Genomic DNA, 15,118 nt, shown 5'->3' with positions numbered 1-15,118 from the left:
GTTCTGAATTTTCAACTGAATTTATACTTGTCGCCTTGTAATCAATAACATAATTTTGTCCATCTTTGAAGATTACTTTGCTGATACAATTTGAATGAAACCAATTTTGACAGTCAGCGATGAGGTGCCATGGGTAAGGGTCACTGCATTTTTCAAGTATTGAACTATTATTGATTTAACTGACAACATCAAGAAAAAAGCTTTGCATTCAAAGTACCAAGGCTGGTGATCTATGTACAATGTTATCAAGTAGCAAATTATGACTTTACTAACCTTAATATTGATAATAAGTGACCGCCATAGTTTTTTTACCCACATGATATAGAGTTTGAATAGATTTTTGTGACTATAACTAGGGCCGAAGTTACTGCCTGCAGTAAGTCAATTTTCTACCTCGCAGCAATAGTAAAAATGGATCACTACTAGGCTCTCAATTTTAATTAGTCACTAATGCAATCTGCAAATCTCCTCACAGTTGAATGTTTAAATTTATAATGCTAGGCCCTCAAAAAAAATGGATTTTTGCAGAGTTTTCCATTAGGCATTTACAGCAATAAACTGATGTCTTCCTTGTGTGATGGAAGATCCAGCTAAATTGCTAGTGTGTGTAAATAATACTGGTAATACAATGGAAAGAATACCAAGTGAACATCACAATAATCTATAGTTACTATTATGTGTTATGACAAGGTCCATTGAGATGGAACAAACAATTGGCCTAAAACAATAGCCACTCAGTTTCAGGGTTTTTTTCTCTTTTTCTTGGGGTATGGTATTGTACTGGCTATGGTATTGGCTAGTAACCTAGAGGTTTGAGAGTTCAAATCCCATCATGGCATGTCGTGGAACTGGATTCAACATGACACCAGAAAAAATGATCGTGAAAGCTGCTGGATTGTTGTAAAAAATACAACTGGTTCAGTCATGTCCTTCAGGGAAGGGGACCTGCCACCTCTACCCAGTCTGACCTACATGTGACTATATGATTGACTCTGAATGCCCTCAGGGAAACTAGAGGTGGGCAATAAATCCTGCCTTGCCAACATCGCCCACATCCCAAGAACAAGTAAAACAAAAATTAGCATTTCTATAATTCATTTAAATGAAGATTTGTTAGGTTCATGGACCATCAAAATATACTAGAGACAACTACTCATAAATGTGAACTTTTCTCTTTTAAATCTCATGAATCTCCAAATGCAAATGAAGAATAAAGAAAATGAGACCTCAATTTTTATTTTATTCATTTTAATAAAATGTCACATTCCACAATTACATCAATGACTGTTCTGCTGGTTAAAATTATAACAGTTTAAACGCACAAGGAACGTCATTCTACAATCAGTTCTCACAGGAAATGAAGTGATTCGCAAAGGCAGGGCATGAGCATTTATAACATCAACTGTGCATTGAGCCTCGATTTTATGCTGTAATTTACTGCAACCATCATTTCATTCATTTGTTGATGGAAGGCAATAGCATATTTTTTCAATCAGGCCACATCATGCTTAACCGAATCGCGTGTTTCTCAAATAATTATTCTCTATATATAAACCATGAATAAGTAGTGACTCCTTTTCCTGCAAACAGTCTTTATCAAGTCAGCAGGCCATTTAATAGCCATATCAAGCAAAACATTAGATCCAGTCAGGAACCAATGTCAATTAAAGGGAAAATGAATTAGTAACCATGGTCATAGGAATCTCTAGATTCAACTTTTTCGCTTTCTCTCTCCTCGTAGTGTAAAATGGAATCCCAATAAAACAATGGCTGGGAATTGCCTTGGAGCTGCTCCCGCTCTGTCACCTTAACTTCACCAAAAGTGCAGCGAAAACTCCCTTTACGTGTGTAAACAATGTTTCCGCCGCACTTCCGACAAAGTTAGATCGACAGAGCAGAAGCAGCTCCGAGGAAATCCGCAACCAGTATCAATTAGCCATCGCTTCTCATTTGCCATTCAAGAGTCAATAACAGTATTTCATTCCAATATGATGATAACTTATTCAGAGAAACATTCAATACAAACCTCGTGCAATCACTATGAGATGTGCAAGTAACTTTGTGAATGAACTGAATGGTTGCAAAACGATAAATATCTGGTTAGGAGCGGCACTGGATGTTGTTACAATATGGATAAACACAGATAACCAAACTTTCTGCAGAATATAATGGTTCCTATGCCACTTTGATTGTAACATTTGAGGAATGCCACTAGTCACAGTTAAATAGCTTGGATTAATATCCTGGATCTTTGTTCAATTACCTTCAGAGTTGGCAAGAAATTTCACAGTTTTAGTTTCTTAAAGGCTCTACCCAACATTAGCTGCCTCTCTCAGTAGATTGAGTGGGCTGGTAATGAATGAAGGGGCAAATAGTACATCTTTCCATGCAAACAACAGGCTCTTAGGGCCAATGACCTTTTCACATTCTGTATTTTATGTAATTTTTATTGGGCGTTCTTTTGAGACTGCACTTTTCCAGAAAAAAGGAACAGAACTATGGCAAAGTACTGCAATGTCACAGTGTGCACATCCTCTTCTATCATTAATTCATGCTTCAGGTCATGGAAACATACATACAAATGAATTGTAAAATTGCAGACTGAGCTATATATGCACTTCTACATGTCAGTTTGAAGACCCTAACCGGCAACTGCCATAGCATTACTAACGCCCTGGCTCTTATGATGTATAAACGCTTTAAACACATTCCATTGTTGTTCTATTCTTAAATGTGGTTTCCCAATTCATTTTCCTTAAGACTCTTCTCATTGTTCTAAAATTTGCTCTTCCAAAATCTCGTAACAAACTCTGGTGGGTTGCTAAATCCAACACAGCCTGTGCTCTAGTAGCATGTTTCGCATGTTGTATGAGAAACAACTTCTGACTGTCTTGAGTGAATTTGTTTGTACTTTCCTCCCTCCCTTCTAATTGACCCTGAACTGTCATTCATGATTAGCACATTACGATTTTCTGCAGCAATGTTTTATCTGTCGAAACGGCTCCCTATCCATCTGCTCACCTTGACCTCGGTATTTATGGGGAGGCGGGAAGGGAGCGGGGGAGCATGCTTATGGGGTGAGGGGGGAACATGGAAATCCAGGCCAAATTTAACGGCAGGACCTCTATCACTTTTTTATTCCGTTTCCCCCCAGGCAGATTGCAGGGCATTGGGGGGGGGAGGGGGGTCGGCCGATCACGGGGCATAAGGTGGGGGGGGGGGGCTTGGCAGATCATGGGGCATAAGTGGGGGGGCTCGGCCGATCCCGAGACAGAAGGCTTGGCATCCCGGGTTTGGAAGTTGGGGGGTCGGCCGATCGTGGGACAGAAGGCTTGGGATCGAGGGTTTGGAGGGTGGGTCGGCCGATCGTGGGACAGAAGGCTTGGGATCGAGGGTTTGGAGGGTGGGTCGGCTGATCGTGGGACAGAAGGATTGGGGTCGTGGGTTTGGAGGGTGGGTCGGCTGATCGTGGGACAGAAGGCTTGGGATCGTGGGTTTGGAGGGTGGGTCGGCCGATCGTGGGACAGAAGGCTTGGGATCGAGGGTTTGGAGGGTGGGTCAGCCGATCGCAGCAGCGAGAGGCCACAATCGGCAGAAAGTTTGCTCGAGTCGCTGGGGGTGCATTCCTCCTCTTTCTGGCTCACAAGCCATGCTGGAAAAGCACTTACCTGCTTGCTCCATCAGCACCCATCTCCATTTAGCTACTGGGTGTCCCGAGCCCTGGGAAACCTGGCTGGCCAGCGTTAAATTTAAATAAGGCTCCCAACTGCACTGTTAGGCAACAGGCACGTACACGGTGGGTTGGGATCGCGTTTCACGGTTTTTAATTTTTAAACCCCCTCCCCACAACTCTCTCCTGCCCATCTTGGGGGGGTTAAATCGACCCCCTTGTGTCTGAAGCAGTTACCAATTAATATTTTCCTACCTTTACTCATTTCTATTCATACTGTTTCAACTTCATCCCTTTCTGCTGCTGAATTTATTACTTCTCTAGTTGTTGTATCATTTCTTATCGATAATGCAACTGCTACACCTCTCTTTGTAAGGTAATCCTTATGAAACATTTTATATCTTCTCAGCTATCCTCTGTTGCAAACTATTTTTGTTGAGATGGCAATAATATCCATATTCCCTACAGCTGCATATACCTCTAATTCCAGTCTTCTATTCTTAAGGCTTCTTAATTAATGGGGGAGGAACCTCACACCTGAAAGAGGCATGAGTTACATTATAATATTTAAATGAAATTGCAATAACATCATTTTGACATGAAGGCATGTGGCTTTCACTTCATTTTTACATGTCACTTCTTTCCCCTCTCCCCCTTCAGCCTTGGTAAAGGCTGCAATAGGTTTAAATGGCTTCTGAAGCTTTCCATAGGGTCCAAGATTTTTTGTCTCCCTAAGCTGCCACTTACTTTTAAATGTCCACATCCTTTTAAATTTCACCTGAATCGTAATTTTCCAATCTCTTCCCCCCCAATTAGGCCAAAGCTTCACTTGGAATGGAGAATAATTATGCTATTGAGCTGACTACAGAAAATTGCATTCAATCAGCACACTCAAAGTCTGTTGAGCTTTGCCTTCATTCCCAGCCATTCTTAACTTCATTTCAATTAAAATGGTAAACCTGGGCTCCTACTTCTAATATGTTTCTCCATAACCATTCCAAGATGTGGATGGATGGACAGGTTGATATATAGATAGACAGATAGATACACATTTACAATACATATTTGCATTTATATAGCACCTTATCATGTTGAAATAGCTCAAACACTTCACAAATTAATTACTTTCTGAGAATGTATTATGTAAGGAAAAATGAGTGGTGATTGTTTAGGTTTCAAACACACTAAGCTGATACTGATTGAAATAAAGATGCCAATCCATTACATGACCACCAAGAATCAAACCACCCACCCACAGACCTCAGACTTGTGCACCCTTCAAGACATAATTTTAAATTTCCCACTGCTAGTTTTGTTGCTGCTTCTACAGCCTGTTACCAGTCAGCATGAAGTTAGCACCACGCATGTATGAAAACATTTTAATGTCGCTTATATCTGCGCTGCTATGGTAACACAATGAAAATAGACATGCAATTAGACAAAATACTTTTTTCCCCTCACAATGCATGTATTTATTTAATTAATTCATTGAAGGAACATCTTATGTTCTTAAGAGATTAGGAGAAATTTCTTCTCTCATAGGGTTGTGAACCTTTGGAATTCTTTGCCCCAAAGAGCAGTGGAGGCGGAGTCATTGAATATATTCAAGGCTGAGTTAGATAAATTTTTGGTCAGCAAGGAAGTCAAAGGATATGGGGAACAGACAGGAAAGTGGAGTTGAGGCCAGAATCACATCAGCCATGACCTCAATGAATGGCGGAGCAGGCTCGAAGGGCCAAATGGTCTACTCCTGCTCCTATCTCTTATGTTCTTATGTCCAGACAACATTGAACCCAACGTGATTTTAACTGCATCAACTTCTTTACAGAGACTACAATCATTCATATTTGGACCACTTTTTTTATTTCACCTGGTTACACATTCCTATCTGATGTATATCATATTTGACGTTATATATATGATTTAATACTGTTTAAAAATGAAAATATATTGGAAGAGATAATTTAAATAAAAATTCATGAGATCTGAAGATTTTGGCTATTGGCAGGCAGTGACAATATGTGGGTTCCAATTCATATTGTGACTGCGATACAATATTTTGTATCTATATATACATATATTGCTGACCCAGTACCAATAAAATCATATTCATTATTGTCCGTGGCTCTCCTTGTGTGTTGGAATCTATGCACTTACAGAGAGAGTATGTGAGATATAAAAGTTGCACTACATCGCTGAAAGAGTTCCTGGTGATATACAGCAAGAATGAATTTTTGCCAAACACAAACACAGTTACTTTCTGTTGACAAGAAGAAGCAACTCCACTAGTGCTAAGGAGTCATGGGTATTTTGAGTCTTGCCAACATTGGGCACAAATGCATGCATATGACAATATGCGAGGAAGAGATGGAAAGATTATCCCAGAAGCTCACTTCCTCCATACTTATCACTGAGCTGGTAAAGAGGGAGCTGAGCTTCTAATTCACAGCACAAATCTTTAGCTGTTAGGGGGCAGTTATAAATCTTAAGAGTGGCACAGAGGCATAGTACATAGCACCTTCATCCTGCTGTCTATATTCAATTAAAGGCTATCCAATAGTCAAACCTGCCTGTCAGTTATGCAATGAATCCCATCAATTCTTAAGCTCTTCCATCGCTGAGGGCATTTCACTCTGAATAAAATGAACAATCTGGCATAGCTGCTGAGAGTCATTTGTGGCATGCTCATGGAGTTGTCTGTGGCCTCTTTCGTGAATTTTATACCAATGCAGAAAAATAAATGGGGGTGGAAAATCATTGTTACAAATTCATTACCTACCTGATAAAGACTGTTTAAGGAAATCATGTCTCTCATAGCATGGTCTCCAAAAGCATTAACAGAGTTTTGGTAACAAAAAACAAAAACTGCAGTTTTAAAATTACAGCAACCAAGCAGTTATTGATTATAGCAACATCATCACATAACATCTGGCCATTCCAATTCTTCAGAATGAATTTATAGTGAAATCAAAGTGAGGCTGCTCCTTTGAAATAAATCCTGTCAAACAAGGTTTTACAGTATATCACAAATAACGTCTGCGATCTTAATAACTTTTCAGAAAAAGCACTTGAAACAGAAATAGCAAATAGCAGTGGCATACCGCATCCCCTGACTCCAGTGCAGCTTCAGACATTCGTATTGCATCAAAGAATAATTGCTCATACTTAAAACTCATCTTCTGAACTGTCAGCTAATAGCATCACCCGATCTTGCATGCTGGTGAAATCTCTAGGCTGCAATTTCAAACAAAGACTATTAATTAGCAGTACTTTGAACTATTATATATGTATAATGCATATGCATTTGTAAGAACTTGCAGATAATATAATATTTCATGTCCTCAGGATGTCTCAAACATTTCATAACCGATGAACTAATTTTGAGGTGTAATTACTGTTGATAAGTGGCAATTTGGCAAGCAATTTGCACACAAGGTCCCATCAACAGTAATGAGATAAGTGACTAGTCAGTCTGTTTTGGTGTCAGTTGAGGGATAAATGTTGGCGGGACACCAGGAGAATGGCCCTGCTTTTTTCTGAATATTGTCATGGGATCTGAACAGGGCTTCTGTTTAAAGTCTCATCTGAAAGACAATGCAGCACTCTCTCAGTATTAGCCTAGATAATGTGCTCCAGTCCTGAAGTGGGGTTGAAGTCAGGAGGCGAGTGTTGCACCAATTAACCAAGCCGGGAAGTAAAAAAGCCAATTTTAATGGATGGAAAATCGTGTGCAATACACCCACAATTTCCCAATATGCATTGCCAGTGGGTGAAGTTCTCCGATGGCACACAACCTAGAAAATCAGCCCCAGGATATCCCTGTTACAAAGATCCCAATTTTACATGAAGTATATAGTGGTACGTTTTTTAATTTTAATACCCTAAAAATCTTCAACATGTGTAGATTCAATTTAAATGAATTTGGGTCTAATGAAATTGAGTTTTTGTTCAAATTCTTAAAGTTAAATTATTAAAACAGATTGTTCTTAACACTGACACACAAACTACCATATCGCATTAATCTAAGAGCCAGAATGCCAGAAAATTAAAAATAGCAGGTATAGAATAAATAAAACAAATGACTTGAACTTCACATCAACATTAATACAGAAACTCCAACATCACATTGCAAGTAACACAAAGAAAGAAGATAAAGAACTTGCATTTACATAGCACATTTGACAAGCTCCAGACATCCCACACCACTTCACAGCTAATGAAGTACTTTGGAAGTGTAGTCACTGTTTTAATGTAGGGAATCACGGCAGCCAATTTGTGCACAGCAACGGGCCACAAACAGCAATGAGATATATGACCAGATTATCTGTTTCAGTGATGTTGATGAAGGATAAATATTGGCCAGGTCATCAGGACAACTCCCCCGCTTTTCTTCGAATAGTGCCATGGGATCTTTTACATCCACCTGAGAAGGCAGATGGGGCTTCACTTTAACGTCTCATCCGAACGATGGCACCTCTGGCATTCTTTCAGTACTACAATGAAGTGCCAGACTAGATTATGTGCTAAAGTTTCTCAAGTGGGGCTTGAACCACTTTCAAGGGGAACTTCAGTCATTTAAAATAGGGACAACAAAGAGGCAGTTTAAATATAACTACTTCTCGCATGTATGGAGTCTAATTGTATCAGCAAATTCGAGAGAGAGTTGGATAAGTACATGGGGAAAAAAATTGATAGAGGGCAATAATATTTCATAGACAATGGGACTGGGTAGATGGTCTTTTCTGGTCCAATACGTTGTTATATTTCTGTGTACCTATGAAAGCATAATGAATGATATATACTTATTCCTATGTCAGGCCTGTGGCAGTTTGTTTTTAATATGCTTGCAATTTAAGAACTCTGTGCAAATGTGACATGATTCATTTCCATTTATTTAGATCTTTCATTTTCATAATTTCATTTAGTTTACCAATGAATGATATAAGCTACTGCCACAGAGATATTAGGAGCTAAACTGGGCCGAGTAGCGCCCGTTGTTTCGGCGCTACACGGCGTCTCCGACATCCAAGATGGCGTCTTGGATGCGCATGCACGTTTCCTTGGTATAGGAGTTAGCGCAGGCGCAGATAACGAATGCTAGAATCATGTAAAGTAGGGAGAAAATGGCTTCAATCAGTGTACAACGCTGATTTAAAGTGATAGACACCATTTTGGGAATTAACGCTCAACTCAACACACAGTCTTAACCCCGACCATCTGAACGTGTCTTAGAGTGCCTGGAGGACCCCCCACCACCGCTATTTAAAGGGACCAGGCAGCATTTACAGGTTAGTGGCTGGATTATTGCTTCTGACTGCCAAGATATTTGTAACTGTTTTTGGAGGTCTCCTACACTTGAATACTAGAATGCAGGGACATAGCCTAACATTTAGAGCCAGGACGTGCAGGAGTGAAGTTAGGAAATACTCCTACATGCAAAGGGTGGGAGATGTTTGGAACGCTCTTCTGCAGACGGCAGTTGATGCTAGCTCACTTGTGAATGTTAAATCTGAGATTGATAGATTTCTGGGAACCAAGGGTATTAAGGCATATGGGGCTAAAGCGGGTTTATGGAGTTAGGTCACAGGTCCATCATGATCTCACTGAATGGTGGAATAGGCTTGAGGGGCTAAATGCCACTGCCACTTGCTACCTCTTGATATGCGCCACCTTCTCCTGCAAGAAAGTAGGTCATGTGTCCGGGTGATGTGCCTGTCATGGTTGAATAGCTGCCAGTGTGTGTGGCCTGTGAGTTGTGGGTGGGCGGCTTGAAACAGTGGTAATGTGTAAGGGCGAGAGGAAGCATCTGATTGGAAGAGTTGAGTACTGATGGAAAGAGTTTGTTGGTATGTGGGTGATGGGGGGTGTAGTGTGTGGTGCAGTTGGTAGGAGACGCCACTTGACACTTGACCTCACTCACCTTAACCACTCATGTCAAAGCATTGAACTTCTTCCTGCACTGCATCCATATTCATGATGCTGTGTGCCTGGCATTGATTTCGTCCCCCACTGCTTCCCACTGCCTTTTGGGCATATGTCTGGAGGGCCTCTTGCTCCCCCCCACCCCCACTGTGGGTATAGGATGTCCCTCCTTCTGTCCACCTCTTGCACCAAGGTCTCTAGTGCATCAGCAGAGATCCTTGGTGCATGCAATCTCGCAGGCCTGGTACCAGCTCAGATCGGCAGATTGGTGAGGCCTGGTGCGCAACCTTTATTCAATATTTTAACATAACTCATCAGTGTGTAAACATAGGGATGGGACCTGCATCTGTGTTTTACGTGTGCGATGTCTGATCTCCATTCAGACTCCGTGCAGACAGTAGACTGTTATTTTCAGCAAATAACAGGTACCAGCTACCTTTAAGAGATTTCTAAGAAACATCCTCCCTTTAAGAGATTGCGCTCCCCCTGGTGGTGGAAAGTGTGAATTGCATTGATTCCATGTGCAAGGCCTGGAATGGAACGTTGATTGCAGGTGAGTCCTCGGGTGGGCCGAAACTTGTGTCCTGCCTGCGAAGGGGTCATTGGGCTTGGGGTGATAGCGCATCACGCTACCTACACCCAAAAACAGCCCCTATCCAATCTTTTCCCCCATTGCCTTAAGCAGTGTGGAAAATGCTGTTCTTAAAGCTCAGTGATAAGCATGAGCAGTTCAAGGCATCTTTGTCACCAGAAAAGCCTTAAACCTGAGCACACAGGATGATGCAATCTCCATGAGGTTGAAAAGGAGGATAAAATGCCTCTCTGTCTTGCATTAGAGTTATAAGTAGTAAGAACGTGATTAAAAAGCCTTGTGGCACGATACAGTAAAGATGAATTTTGTTACTGTCTGTGCCTGACCTAACAATTTTATGTGCTTGGTCAGTTTACTTGGAGAATAAATCAGTGTTTCTTCCATTTGAGATGAAATGTTGAATATCATGACCTGTCTCAACTAATGAAGCTTTCCAAATGGGAATGACTGATTGAAGCAATATCCAATGCTACAGCTCAAACCCATGATCCAGGAAGATGAAGCAGACATCTGAACTGTCACACAATGTAGGTGAGTATGAATTGTAGATTTTGTCAGACTATTTCCCTGACCATTACCTTTGTTTCACGTCTTTTGAAAACACTTTTCCTCTTTCGATTCATCACCTTGAGACTATAGAGAGCTCCTAGGATGAAGAGAGCTCCAGCCACACCAACACCTACAGGCACTAGCATCCCAGACATATATCCTGCCTGGAATAACAAAAGGTTTAAAATGTGTGTCATAAAAATCAGTCACAACTTCACCAGCAGTTTATTTTTGGATGGTGAAATTTTTTTTCTGAACTTTGTTCATCAAATTCTCATGAAAGATACATAACTCCATTCAGATTATATGTAAATGACAACATGTAAATTCACAAAAATAAAACACCATGTAATAAATAGCTCCATAAACAAACTGGACAGTCACTGAGGTCAAAGGCAGAAGCCAAGGGTGTTTGGAATGATTAATAAAATATCGGCTGAAAATTTGGGCTAAAGCAGTGTTATAAGTAGTAAAAGTGAAAAGGCAGACGTGACTTATTTTAAAAGAGTAACTTATACTGCAGAACATTAATGTAAGAAACAGCTCAGTGTTGAACCAAAGTATGGAATAAGTGAATAGATCACATGGGACCCAAAAAAAGTTCTGAGGCACTTACTTTGTCTTTGATTTTCTCCAGCCAGCTTCTAACTGAAAAGGGGTAGAAGAAAACAGTTGTGTTACAGAGAATAAATATTCTTTTGATGTAAACATTAAAGAACGGTGAAATTGTTTAAAAGGAGTCGGGTTTGCTTTACTAAAAGTTACAAAGAGGAGCATCCTTCACCAATTTTGTTCATGTATAGTGCGTTATCCACCAGGGTCACCTCGAATAAGGGATGAAAGTTATGCTGTACCTACATAAAATACTGATTAGGCTGCAGCTGGAGTATTGTGTTCAATTTTGGGTACCGCACTTTAGGAAAGATGTCACGGCCTTAGAAAGGTTACAGAAGAGATTTACTAGAATGATACCAGGGGTGAGGGATTCAGTTATGTGGAGAGACTGGAGAAGCTGAGGTTTTTCTCCTTAGAACAGAGAAGGATATGAGGACATTTTATAGAGGTGTTAAAAATCATGTAAGGTTTTGATAGAGTAAATGAAGAGATACTGTTTCCAGTGGCAGAAGGGTCGGTAACCAGAGGACACAGATTTAAGGTGATCGGCAAAAGAGCCAGAGGCAACATGAGGAAACATTTTTTTACACAGCGAGTTGTAATGATCTGGAATGCATTACCTGACAGGGTGGTGGAAGCAGATTCAATAATAACTTTCAAAAGGAAATTGGATAAATACTTGAGGGAAAAAATTACAGGGCTATGGGGAAAGAGCAGGAGAATGGGACTAATTGGATAGCTTTCAAAGAGCCGGCACAGGCATGCAGGGCCGAATTAACTCCTCCTGTTATGTACCTACTAGGATACTATGAAAGTGATGAGCCCCAAATATGGGACAATTAGAGGAATTTTACGATAGTCTGGAAATCCAGTGATGATCAGTATCTCTGCACACCTGACCTGCAACTGAACTGGATATCACAATAATTCTTTTATATAGATTGCTTTCCCTTCTAACTGAACCACACTGCTGGTAGTGTTCTATAGACCCCCAAACAGTCAGAAGGAGATAGAAGAGCAAATATTGAGGCAAATTTCTGAGAAGTGCAAAAACAATAGGGCAGTAATAGTAGGGGATTTCAACTACCTTAATATTAACTGGGATACAATCAGTGTAAAAGGTATAGAGGGCACAGAATGTTTAAAATGCATTCAGGAGAACCTTTTTAGCCAATACGTAGCAAGCACAACAACAGAGGGAGCAGTTCAGGACTTAGTTTTAGGGAATGAAGCTGGGCAGATGGAAGAAGTATCAGTGGGAGAGCATTTTGGTGGTAGTGATCATAATTCAGTTAGATTTAGCGTAGCGATGGAAAAGGACAAAGATAGACCAAGAGTAAAAGTTCTCAATTGGGGAAAGGCCAATTTTACTAAGCTGAGATGTGATTCAGCAAAAGTGGACTGGAAACAGCTACTTGAAGGTAAATTAGTGTCAGAGCAGTGGGAGGCATTCAAGGAGGAGATAGCGAGGGTTCAGAGCAAATAGGTTCCCACAAAGAAAAAGGGTGGGACTCCCAAATCTAGAGCCCCCTGGAGGTCAAGGAGCATGCAGAGTAGGATATGGCAAAAAGGGAAGCTTTTGTCAGATACAGAGAGCTCAATACTGCAGAAAGCCTAAAGGAGTATAAAAAGTGCAGGGGTGAAATTAAAAAGGAAATCAGGAAAGCAAAGAGAACGCATGAAAAATTATTGGCAAGTAAAATCAAGGAAAACCCAAAGATGTTTTATAAATACATAAAGAGCAAGAGGATAACTAAGGAAAGAGTTGGGCCTATTAGAGACCAAAAAGGTAGCCTGTGTGTGGAGGCGGAAGACATGGGTATGGTTCTTAATGAATACTTTGCGTCTGTCTTCACAAAAGAGGGGGATGATGCAGACATTGTAGTTAAGGAGGAGGAGTGTGAAATATTGGATGGGATAAACATAGTGAGAGAGGAAATATTAAGGGGTTTAGCATCATTGAAAGTAGATAAATCGCCAGGCCCAGATGAAATGTATCCCAGGCAATTAAGAGAAGCAAGGCAGGAAATAGCGGAGGCTCTGACCATCATTTTCCAATCCTCTCTAGCTACATGTCTGGTGCCGGAGGACTGAAGGACTGCTAACGTTGTACTGTTGTTTAAAAAGGGAGAAAGGGATAGACTGAGTAATTACAGGCCAATCAGACTAGCCTCAGTGGTGGGCAAATTATTGGAAAAAATTCTGAGGGACAGTATTAATCGTCATTTAGAAAGGCACAGATTAATCAAGGACAGTCAGCGTGCATTTGTTAAGGGAAGGTTGTGTCTGACTAACTTGATTGAACTTTTTGAGGAGGTAACCAGGAGGGGTCGATGAGAGTAGCGCGTTTGATGTAGCCTACATGGATTTTAGCAAAGCTTTTGACAAGGTCCCAGATAGACTGGTCAGAAAATTAAAAGTCCATGGGATCCAAGGGGAAGTGGCAAGTTGGATCCAGAATTGGCTCAGTGGCAGGAAGCAAAGGGTAATGGTCAACAGGTGTTTTTGTGACTGGAAAGCTGTTTCCATTGGGGTTCTGCAGGGCTCAGTACTAGGTCCCTTGCTTTTTATAGTATATATCAATGATTTAGACTTAAATGGAGGAGGCATTATCAAGAAATTTGCAGGAGATACAGAAGTTGGCCGTGTGGTTGACAGTGAGGAAGAAGGCTGTAGACTACAGGAAGATATCAATTGACTGGTCAGGTGGGCAGAAAAGTGGCAAATGGAATTCAATCCGGAGAAGTGTGAGGTTAAGAAGGCATTCGGGATACTTTCCTTTATTAATCAAGGCATAGAATATAAGTATTGTAAACAATTTTACAACACCAAGTTATAGTCCAGCAATTTTATTTTAAATTCACAAGCTTTCGGAGGCTTCCTCCTTCCTCAGGTGAACGTTGTTGGAATATCATAGAATATAAGAGCAGGGAGTTTATGCTAGAACTGTATAAAACACTAGCTAGGCCACAGCTGGAGTACTGCATACAGTTCTGGTCACCACATTACAGGAAAGATGTGATTGCACTAGAGAGGGTACAGATGAGATTTACGAGGATGTTGCCAGGACTGGAGAATTTTAGCTATGAGGAAAGATTGGATAGGCTGGGGTTGTTTTCTTTGGAACAGAGGAGGCTGAGGGGAGATTTAATTGAGGTGTATAAAATTATGAGGGGCCTAGATACAGTGGATAGGTAGGACCTATTTCCCTTAGCAGAGAGGTCAATAATCAGGGGGCATAGATTTAAAGTAATTGATAGAAGCATTAGAGGGGAGTTGAGGAGAATTTTTTTCACCCAGAGGGTGGTGGGGGTCTGGAACTCACTGCCTGAAAGGATGGTAGAGGCAGAAACCCTCATCGCATTTCAAAAGTACTTGGATATGCACCTGAAGTGCCGTAACCACAAGGCTATGGACCAAGAGTTGGGAAGTGGGATTAGGCTGGATAGCTCTTTTTTGGCCGGCATAGACACGATGGGCCAAATGGCCTCCTTCTGTGCTGTAAATTTCTATGATTCTATAAGATAACCAGAATTGTTATTTGCTCTGTTCTGTAGTTATAAGCAATTTTAAATATTTAAAAAATATATTTTACAATATTCTTTAAGTTTTTTCTTCTGGGTAACAATATGAAATATTGCAAAATTGTAATTATATGCAGAATTCTAGGCTTAAGTGTTGAGCATTTATAACACAGAAACCTTACAGAGCTACTGTGAAATATGTCATTCGGAAAATAATATATCCAACTGCACCCTCATTACAAACAG

The 15,118-nt window shown here is 40.6% G+C and overlaps 1 protein-coding gene across 2 annotated transcripts in view; it reads right to left on the bottom strand.

The window, feature by feature from the left end:
- Window positions 1–1,231: 1,231 nt before the first annotated feature.
- Window positions 1,232–15,118, bottom strand: part of LOC137326448 (armadillo-like helical domain-containing protein 4) — a 110,481-nt gene continuing 96,594 nt past the window's right edge. For both annotated transcript variants that reach the window (XM_067991554.1, XM_067991555.1), the window contains exons 6-8: window positions 11,350–11,381; window positions 10,763–10,897; window positions 1,232–6,904 (exon numbers count right to left, since the gene is read on the bottom strand). In XM_067991554.1, the coding sequence (XP_067847655.1) occupies window positions 6,836–6,904; window positions 10,763–10,897; window positions 11,350–11,381 (236 nt within the window). In that variant the 3' untranslated portion in view covers window positions 1,232–6,835. The remainder of the gene's footprint in view (window positions 6,905–10,762; window positions 10,898–11,349; window positions 11,382–15,118) is intronic.

The sequence above is a fragment of the Heptranchias perlo genome, chromosome 10 (genome assembly GCF_035084215.1).
Source record: "Heptranchias perlo isolate sHepPer1 chromosome 10, sHepPer1.hap1, whole genome shotgun sequence".
NCBI lineage: Eukaryota > Metazoa > Chordata > Chondrichthyes > Hexanchiformes > Hexanchidae > Heptranchias > Heptranchias perlo.
Note: the sequence above shows the minus strand (reverse complement) of the source record. Positions and strands in the feature narration are given on the sequence as shown.